General features: G+C 38.9%; 1 protein-coding gene across 2 annotated transcripts in view; it reads left to right on the plus strand.

Moving 5' to 3' along the window:
* The window catches only part of TRHDE (thyrotropin releasing hormone degrading enzyme), a 202,038-nt gene extending 196,601 nt beyond the window's left edge, over positions 1 to 5,437 (plus strand). For both annotated transcript variants that reach the window (XM_068190227.1, XM_068190228.1), the window contains 2 exons: positions 2,194 to 2,275; positions 4,139 to 5,437. In XM_068190227.1, the coding sequence (XP_068046328.1) occupies positions 2,194 to 2,275; positions 4,139 to 4,282 (226 nt within the window). In that variant the 3' untranslated portion in view covers positions 4,283 to 5,437. The remainder of the gene's footprint in view (positions 1 to 2,193; positions 2,276 to 4,138) is intronic.
* Positions 5,438 to 10,319: the final 4,882 nt, after the last annotated feature.

Consider the following 10,319-nt stretch of genomic DNA (forward strand, 5'->3'; position numbering starts at 1 on the left):
ATGGGCAGTGATCAGCACAGGTGTGCATGAAGGTATCATTTTTAGTGGAAGGAATTCTGTTACTTCTTGTTTGCACTGTGGTGGCTACAGTGGACTGTAAGAAAAATAAAATCCCTGCAGCTGTTTTTATGAAGTTGCTTGTCTAAAGTGGATTGGTAACCTTGTCAAAATACCCTATCAAGAGGAGCTTCCAGTTTTCCAAACAGTCAATTATGTCTGAGACTGTAATAATAAAGGGCTTTGTTAGAAAGCTTAAATGTACTTAGAGTACCATGAAATCCCTACTTCCTTAGTTTGCCTCTGGATGTCTGTATATGCCAGTGTGACTGAAATTTTGGGAAAAGAGATGTAATTACTGAAATAGCCATTAATAATTCATTTATTAGTGCTCAGGGAGTAGGATTTTTGATACCTCTAACAGCGTTTCTCCTCACAAGAGCTCAAGATAACAAGCAATATAGCGTAAACATTCCTTAAAAGAGAATCTTGTCAAAGAGATCCTAGTTCTCTTCCCTCCCCATCTTTCTATACCTATTGCTTTGGCTCTCCTCTTTCTTTCTCTCCTTTGAAAGAACTGTGGCTTAGAGTACCTAAGCATTTAAGGGTAATCAATTTGGGATTAACGGAAGCAGAACAGAAAGCTCTGACTGTGCTGGTTCGTTTCACTTTGAATTTTGAACTCCTTCTATAAATCAGTCTGTAAAAGTGGACGATGAATTGAATTGTTCCTCCAGATGAACATAATTTCAGTAAAGTCTATTGGTAATACTTACACATGTCTGACAGGAGGTCTGTATTCCCTGCCTTAAAACCAGTGTTTAGATTAGCTTTGAACATACCTGCAGCTATAGATAAGGGCAATTATTTGTCAAGTGCCTTTTACTGTGCTGAATGACATCTAGCTTGACGTAACTTCTGGTTTCCAGTGGAATTATACTCTTCATGCTGGAGACCGAGAAAACCCCAAGCCCCAAAACAACAAACCTCACAAACTATTCCAACATGAAATGTAAAATTTAAGGAGTGTTCTGGTCAGTAGTGATATAGTGCTTCATTTGGAGGATTGAAAAAAATTGTGGAAAAACAAGTGAACAGGAGGACTTGAACAGCCAATTTCAAAGCAACTGCCTGCCAAATGTCATTCCTGATTGCTTCTGCATGTCCTTTAAATATTCCTTGCCCAGGCTTTCAAATTTTTATTCCAGGTTGGTTCTTTGAAATGCTGCGTTGTTGCCCAGGGGATTATTTTAGTAGTATTATTCCTATCAGGATTATTTATTTTAATTATCAGGTACTGGAACAAGAAAATTTGATTCAATTCAGTTTTTGAGAGGCTATTTGTAATGTAGATGAGATGGATGAATACAAAATGCAGAGAAGGCTGTAGCACATCAAAAAGTCTGATTTAATGGTACAGCTTGAAGGGTTCCTCAGAATAATTCTCCATAGTTGCTGCTCTGCTCCTTCATTGGACCTATATTTTGAGCTTTATTTCACAGAATCACAGAATAAACTGAGTTGGAAGGGATCCACAAGGATAATTGAGTCCAACTCTTGGCCCTGCACAGGACCATTCCCATGAGTAACACAGTGTGCCCAAGAGCATTGTCCAAATACTGCTTCAACTCAGACAGGTTTGGTATTGTGAGCACTTCCCTGGGGAGCCTGTTCTGGTGCCCAACCAGAACAGAAAGAACCAACCAGAACCAGAAAGGTTCTTCTGGATGAAGAACCTTTTCCTGATACCCAGCCTAAACCTCCCCTGACACAACTTCAGGCCATTCCCTCAGGTCCTGTCACTGGGCACCACAGAGAAGAGATCAGTGCCTGTCTCTCCTCTTCCCCTCATGAGGAAGTTGTAGACTGCCATGAAGTCCCTCCTCAGACTCCTCTGTTCCATTAAGTGGGAGGTGATTTGGTCCTCTCCTCCCCTGAAGCACTCATCTGTGCCTGTAGTTATACCCATTCTGCTTAATAGCATCTGACTTAATAATCACAAACATTTCAGCCTAGAAGAAGGTCTTAGTCTAGGTTTTTAGCCTGAAATACCAGTACCGAGTTCCAGTGCTATTCCTTTTATCCCCCAAAATCAGTCCTATGCCTTCTCCCTTGATTACAGAAGATTACTTTCTAATTTTCTGTTGACCTGGCTCTTGCAGTAACTCTCTGTGCATCTTCTTTTTGCCCTTGCAGGTATGGAGAAGCATTATTTATGAATTCAAAGCTTGTTAGTGGAGTCACAGAATTCCTCAATACTGAAGGAGAACTAAGAGAGGTAATTTTTAAATTACTTCTGTCATGTGAGTCTGTGTTCATTGCAAGCAGGGATCAGGGCAGGAACAATGATATGGTTGTCCAGAAACTGTTCTCTCTGCTGCAGTTGAAGGCCCAACTGCCTGTGCAGAACCAAGTGTGTTGGGTAGCACAAGGAGGAGGAGCAGATCACAAAAGCCCGTAAGTGTGTAAAGATGGTGTCAGGAGGGGGACTGTGCAGGCAGTTCTTTGTGCTTGGCTGGATATGAAGGTTTGTCTTTTTCTCTTGACTTGGTTGAGAAACTGAAGATGGGATGTTTCTATCTTCATTAGCTTATGCTGCAGAGGGCAGTCCTTGAAAACATCAGTGTTGAAATTAGGAGCTGCCAATGTGTTCTCTGTTTTTCTCACAGTATTTTCCATGTGAGAAAATCTGCTAACTGAATATGCTGGCCAAATGATGTCTCAATAATTTGTACTTCTTATTTAGATGGGAAAAATTTCTCATTTTAACTTAACATCTCTGTTCTGACTGAGGTAGTTGTGCAGTTGTGCTGCACCCTGTGCTACACCTACTCAGTGCTGCTCCAAATGGATACAGTGATTCTTAAGCAGCACAACCACCATTACTTGAAGTCTGATTGTGCTCTGATGTTTTGCATTCAGCCATTTGTCTGCACTCATGTCTAGTGACCTCAGTAGCTTAGGGAGAAGCCACAGGTGATTCCTCCCTAGGTGGGGGGTCATTCCTCCCCTCAGGTGGGAATGACACTGTTGGTTAGATTTGAGTATCTGCCCTGCACAAGGAAGCCTTGTGTACTCTTAGTTTCCCCTTTCATGATAGGATTGGTAAGCTGTCTGGTTATACTTCCCTAAAAGAAAATAGTATTGTAAACATTTTGGTATAAAAACTACAGAGTTCAGGTAAAGTCTGATTTTGGTAGTTTCCAGGTCCCTTTCATGCTTTTAACTATGATGGGAATGAGACAGTTGCAGAATCAAGCTTTTCAGGCACAGAGATATTGCTGGAAGTCAGAATTTAGAAACCAAGGTGAATTTGATGTCACCGGGAAAAATAATTAACTAGTTATTCATAAGTGTTGCTAAAACCATCTTAATTTTGTACAAGTCTGCAAACTATTGTGCAGATCAGCCTTACAATTTTCACTTGAAAAGAACAACAATAATTGAAAACCTGCCAGTGCCATCGGTTATAACAATCCATGTGCTGGTGCTATACTTTGAGTATACACAAGAACAGAGCAAAAGCCTTTTCAGTCTGCAGAAAAAATGATCAAAGTTTTCTCATAAGGGAAGGAGTATGTTTCAGGCATTCAAAGATTGTCAAATGCATGCCCACTTGCTATTTTGCCATTCTCTTCTCACTGTAACCATCCCTTCATTTTTTCAGCAACTGACCTGTATCATATAACCAAAAGGGATCTGCACATCAAAATAAAATTAATGTGTTTTGAAGCTTGATAAAACCAAAGGGCATCAGGACTGCCTTCTGCTGATATTTGCATGTAAACCTTAATTAGTAGCCATTCCAGTGCTCCTAGTTTGGTTTCTTAGGTACGAATAAAAGTTTAAAGCAGCTGTCTACCCAGTGCAGCAGTTGAGCTGCAGGAGGGAAGGAGGTAATTATATTAATGTGATCCAGCACTGACATATCAATATCTTCCAGTGCAATGTGAAGCAATTGCATCACATCTAATTGACAGTTTGCTGTCTTAATATATTTCCTATTAAATCTTTCTACCTCATACTGCATTTACTTCTACATTGATTGTGGAAGTTTGTCCTAAATGGCTGACTTTGTGTGCACTGGAAATACTTGCTTTTTTAGTTACTGCAAATTTAACCTGGTAACTTGTATTTCCAGCTAAAGAACTTCATAAAGAGTTACGAAGGGGGAGCTGCTGTCTCTTTCTCTCGTGCTGTGGAAACAGTGGAAGCCAATGTGAGGTGGCAAAGGCTTTATAAGGAAGAACTGTTCCAGTGGCTAAGAAAATCCTTGACACAGTAATCTGTCTTTTTAGCTAATCATATAACATGATTCACTGCAAGAGGAAGAGGAGACATTTTAAAAGTGTTCAACATGAAAATCATGAGGAGAAGATCAGATTGCAGGGATAAGGTTTTTGGTTTATTGTTTTTTTCATTGTGGATTTTTTTTTTTACACTGAAATCTTGTGAAATTGTCAGAAGATTTTCAGAAGAGAAGATAATGAATGCTTGTGAAACCCAGTCCTCAATGTACACAACCAAACATGATATTAAGTGGTGCATGTAAATGTCGAGGAAAAAACCAAACAAAAAAGACTATTTCAAAGACTATTTGTGCATGCTTGTACTGTCTGCCTGTATTTTAGCATGCTTATGTATAACAGCCACATTTTGTATGTGAATTCCGGTTACATCAAAGTTGGGCATTATACAAAGCACAAAGACTCTACGACAATCACTATTTCAATGAACAAAAGGAAAGCCAGGAAAAGGAAATGCAGAAGGCTTCCAGCTTGGGGTGGTATGAGATGTAAAATCAACTTTCCCACTTGCTGCCAGTTTGTCTATCACTAAGATTGTCTCTTAATGATTGTAAAGATACCAGGTCATTTTTTGAGTTGCCAGTTGTATCTGCAGTCTCCATGTTCCTTTATTTAAATAAGCAGAATAGTAAGAGAGGAGACAGAGAAAAGGGCCAGGAGCAGGATTAGAGAGAAAATGAGAAGGACATCGTCATTACATTATAATCATATACATTTGTTCACTGCTGATCAGTGAAACAGCGTAGTTTAAAATGTGAACATGTGCTGGGGCAGGAGCTTTGCATTGATATTGCAGAATCCATGAACCACCTCTTCTCAGCTACTTTACAAGGCACTGAAACTCACAATGGATCACCCAGGTCATCCAGCCTGTGCAGTAGTAAGATTTTTAGCTCATAGTGCACAAGTATTATAAATAAACATAAGATTCAAATGAAAATTAGGAAAAAGGCAGAATATCTTGCATGCAAAGACTTAAAATTACCCAAGAGGGCTGTCTTGCATGTGGTAGACCAGTCTCTGTAATGATTTATTATGATAGACAAGTCAGATTCTCTATATGGGCAATACTTCTGCAAATATGGAATATACTATTTATGTCATCACTGAAAAGTGAAATATGGAGAAAGTGAGGGCTGTGTACATGTGTTTATTTGTGTTTATTTGACTGATACTAAGAGCATGGTTTTCTTTCTGTTCCCTTGTACTTCACATAGACTATTGTTCATGAATGACATTTTTCTTAATGATGTTTGTCTCTTCTCAATCCTTAATCTGAAAGATCAGAGATGCAGTGGAATTGTACAGTAACTATCTGCACTCTGAAGCTAAATGCTGAGGGTAAAACTGGTGGGGGCCAAATACTCTCTCATGTCTACACTGTGAAGCAAAAAGCTACAAGAATACAGTTTTCAGGAGTCAGATTGCAGCGGCTTCAGAGATAGAATGTGGATGTGGGGCAGTGTTTCTTTGTCCCGTCCGAACCTATCCCAACCATCTGACCACATCATGGCTGTATACATTGGGAACACATGGCCCACCAATGCAGGGAGCAGCCATTCTTTCTGGTTGTCCCCTCACAAGGCATGGAAAATAATCAACACGCTTTACACTTGCAGTTGCTTATCCCCAGTAAGTTGTGAATTGAAACATTAGTGTGAAAAGAATCAAACCCAACAATCTTCAGATATTTTCAGAGTTATGTGGAGTCAGTGTTGTTTTCTGGGCTCTCATTCCCAAGGTATTCTGCTCCATCCCATAACTAAGCTGTTATTGCACCTTTCATTGTGTGCCCTTTACTTTTGGAGGCTCTTCTTTGTGGATTGAGTGCATGAAATCCTTGTTGGGGGCATTTGTTCAGCTGTTGGGCGCTGTGTAGCACATTAGCTTGACTCACATATAACCAAAAGAAGAGGGAATCCTGTGCTCTTGTACTGTTAACTCTTTGCCTTACAGTAAGTCCTAAGCCTTTGTGCTGTGTTGCAGTGCTAGTGAACCTGCTGGCCAGAGACATTATCATGTCAAAGCTGAGTGAAATCCTCCTCCTCCTTTGTATTTTACCTACCTCACAGGGGTGTTGTGAGGCTTGACTAATGTTAGCAAAGCAATGGAATATCTTCTTATGAAAGGGATTTAAAAGTGAAAAGTATTATTTTATGTGGTTGACCAAACTCAATCTTAATGCCAGTATGTAGCGTCACATTTTTAATTTCTACTGAGAAAAATCACGTGCAGACTTTTTTTTAATAATAAAAACGCAAGCCAAATACTATTTAATATAACCTGTGCCCTTTAATAAAGGCTAAAATTGTGATATCCAAAGAGTGTGCAGAAAGCCAAGCCCTCAAATATGAATTGCTTGGAGGATTTCAGAGAACAGAAGAGTGTGAAACGGTCTGTACCTTAACACTTTTAGTCAGTATTGTCTTTGATGATTTTTCCAGAACCACAGATTGAGCCACATACCTTGCAAGTTGCACATAAAAGTTTCTGGTCTTCCCACTGATTAAAGTATATTCCAAAGTCAAAAGTTCATTACAGCCTGTGTGTTCTGCACAGTGCACAGAAATTCCCACTCTTGCTCATTTGGATTGAAGTTCTTGCACATTTAGCTGGTGTTGGATGTAAATTGATATTTTAGTGGCCTTGAGCAACTGGTCTACCACAGATATCAAGTCCTAAGTGTATACATTATTCATACCTGTTAATGTGTTGCTAATAATTGTATTCTAATAATGTTAGTATTACTGCTCCAAGGTTGAACTGGCCTTTCCATTATAATTCTCTATTATTTTATTTTTATATTTTGTATTTTGCTGTTTCACACTGAATCAGGATTATATTTAAATGGATTAAATCTAAAAAAACCCATAACTGTTTTCTGCAATATTCAAACATCCTGCATTTTATTACACATCTTTAGAAACTTTTTTTTAAGAAGTTTCACACAGCTGTGTGTTAAAGAATAGTTGATTCCTTATGGAAAGTTCTAATACAATTTGCTTAGAAAAATCTATTTATCATATTGATTTTCTTTCTCTTTTATCAGTCCTTTTCTTCCCTTGTCCATGTCTAAAGGTGGTCCTCATTTTTATGATTTGGATTGTGATTAGGAAGCCAAATACTCCATACTTTTCAGCATTTTCTAATCCAGTGCTTGACTTTGTCCTTTTTAATGAAAGAAGATTTTGCAAAATGTGAATGCTGTGTGGACATGGACATGGGTGTCATTTTATAGAGATTTGATGAGGGTAGAATCTCTAATCAGCCTTTGTATGACTCAGGATCCTTTGTAGTTATTAATTGATATGGTTTCCGAAATCATATAGGAAGACATATGAATAGACATGATTCTATGCCAGCAAAACGAAATAGCTATTGTATTTTTATAAAATTGTCCACTACAAGTATCTGACCTATTACTTTGTAGCTGGTAGAATTATTCATGTATCCACTGCTAATAGCTGTTAAAATGGTAGTAGCTACTAATTGTGACAAGGGCAGAATTCAGTGAAAACATTCTTGTGAAATGACGTGTCATTTCTGCTATTACTGGGAGTACTTGGGCATTAATTGTGATTTAAAAAAAACTTCATATGTTCTCAAGTACATCTAAATTTGTGACCTTTGATTATCATTTCTGCTCTTACTGGGAGTACTTGGACATTAATTATGATAAAAACAGATTTCATATGTTCTCAAGTGCATCTAAATTTGTGACCTTTGATTATCTTTTCAGTGAATATAGCAAGAATTCTGATATTACATTGAAAACTGAAGGTGAATTTCTGTTGTTTTTGGTCTGTTGTAGATTTTCCACTGATCTTTAGAGTGCCAAAGGAAATATGCCCTGATGCAGAAGGGTGCTTTCACAGTAAAGATCCTGAACCATACAATTAGGTCTTTAGTAGTAAGTAATAAAAAATGAAAAGTGTGTGTGAGTGTGTGTGTGTGTGTGTGTGTGTGTGTGTGTGTGTGTGTGTGTGTAAAATCTTCCACAGAGATACTTTTTCCATAAAAATCTAATTTGGATAGAATAAAACAAAGCTAATATTTGCAGGGGAGGGTGTCTTTATTTAGATACTTGCATAATAAGGTTTTGATTTTCGACATGATCATAAATGATACTGAAAATAGACTTTGAGGAAAATGTGCAACTTTTTCTTTGAGGAAAATGGATGTGGGTTTGAAAACTGCTAATGTATATAATCAGCTTATACTCACTCTTGCTGTGAGTACTCACCAAATCAGGCTGCCTGCCCTAAGCAGGACATATAGCCACAGTGTCAGTATGGGCATGAAGGAGTAAAAGAACCATCCAGCTGTGAAGCAGCCTGAAGAGAGTCTGTTTGCCCAGAAAACAGCTGGCTATATCACCTGCCACTGCTGCCAGACCACCAGGGTTAGGAAAGCAGCTGGGAACCACTGAAATGCAGAAAGGCTCCACCCAACTTTCTTTCATCTGTATGGAACAGACAGAAGGTCCCTTGGCTGAGTATGGGTTGTGGGTGATCTTCAGAGATGAATGTCATTGCCTTGTGCTAGCAGAAAGTAAAGGTCCAGCTAATGAACATGCACTGTTCAGAAAAAGCGTAAGCCCTGAGCTCTGGCCACCCCAGCTGAAAAGCACTGACCAAAATGTTTGTAAAGGTCTAGAATATTATAGTGTCCCTTCTTCAGAAGTAATTTTGAACAGTCAAATATTTAATTATCTAGTATGAATAGGAACACAGACACTCTTTTTCTTTATGATGATTCTGTTAATATTTGAAAGTGTAACAGGAATTTCTTGGGCTTTTTTCTAACAGGTGGGTTGGAAGGATGTACTACAAATTATTTGTGGCAATAAGTCTAGTAATAGTAGTAACTGTACTCATACCATTAAAAACCCCAAAAAACAAAAAACCCAAAAAACACTAATCAGATGCCTGTGTAAACCTGTATGGTACCAGTGACTGTACAGCACTCTTTTTACATATAAAAATGTAAAAAATTGGCTACTTTGTTTCTCATATGATTCTGCAGGGTTCTACCAGTCTTAATAGAAGTTCTGAAAATCAGTGAAACCACTCTGACTTGAGCAAGTAGTCCATACTGACATGAGTAATTTTGTTTTCAGTGTGCAGGAAGGGAAGAAAGGATTTTTCACCAAAGTAAGACCACATGCCCTCATTGGGCAGAATTTTAAAATCAAGTATATTTTGAAGAATCTGGTTAAACTTAGCTCTGTCTCATGTCCATGCTGACAGTGGAGGGGGATTCTGGGCTTGATCTCAGAATATGATAACACAGTTGAGGCTGGAATTGAAAAGACATACGGAGCCAGTTTCATTGAGATGTGTTTAAGGAGAATCACGCATGTGAGAAGCAGTGTGAGTCAGAACAGATCTAATTTCTCAGAAGAAAAGGCATTTATATTTGACTGATTTGTAACTAGTGAAATAAGTGTGACCTTGCCAAACGGGATTTCAGAATGCTTTGCTTATTTCATGTGTACCATTTCCTAAGAGCATCAAAGCATCAAAGTAGAGATCACAGGTGAGCAGCTGTGTGAGAGCAGACTGCAGCAGGCAGTCATGAGCCAGGAGGCTCTTGCCAGAGTGTCCCAGTGTTTTCTGGACAGCGTCACTTGGATTTGCTTGGTCAGGATAGCCGTGGTACGATGGACCAGGCCAGCAGCCAAGATGCAGTCTCAGTTTGTGATGCATTTCACTCCACTTAATATGTTGGTTTCTGTGATTTCAAAATAATCTGCGGCCAAACTGGTGGAGCATGTGTGGCCGCAGAGTCTCTGTTGGTGCCCAGTGAGGTAGATCCGTTGAAGTGACTGATGTGAATTCCAGCTGAGGATCTTCCCCATGGCTCCCAAAACAGGTGGCAGCTTGGCTGCTGTACAGGATGTTTCATGTATTTGTATCTAGGTTTCAGTAGCACATATTGGATGACAAATGTTTTTCATTTTCCTTTGGCTTTTCATTAGAATAATACTTTGTGATTGGTTCCAATATGATAAAG

Source organism: Anomalospiza imberbis, chromosome 5, assembly GCF_031753505.1.
Source record: "Anomalospiza imberbis isolate Cuckoo-Finch-1a 21T00152 chromosome 5, ASM3175350v1, whole genome shotgun sequence".
Taxonomy (NCBI): domain Eukaryota; kingdom Metazoa; phylum Chordata; class Aves; order Passeriformes; family Viduidae; genus Anomalospiza; species Anomalospiza imberbis.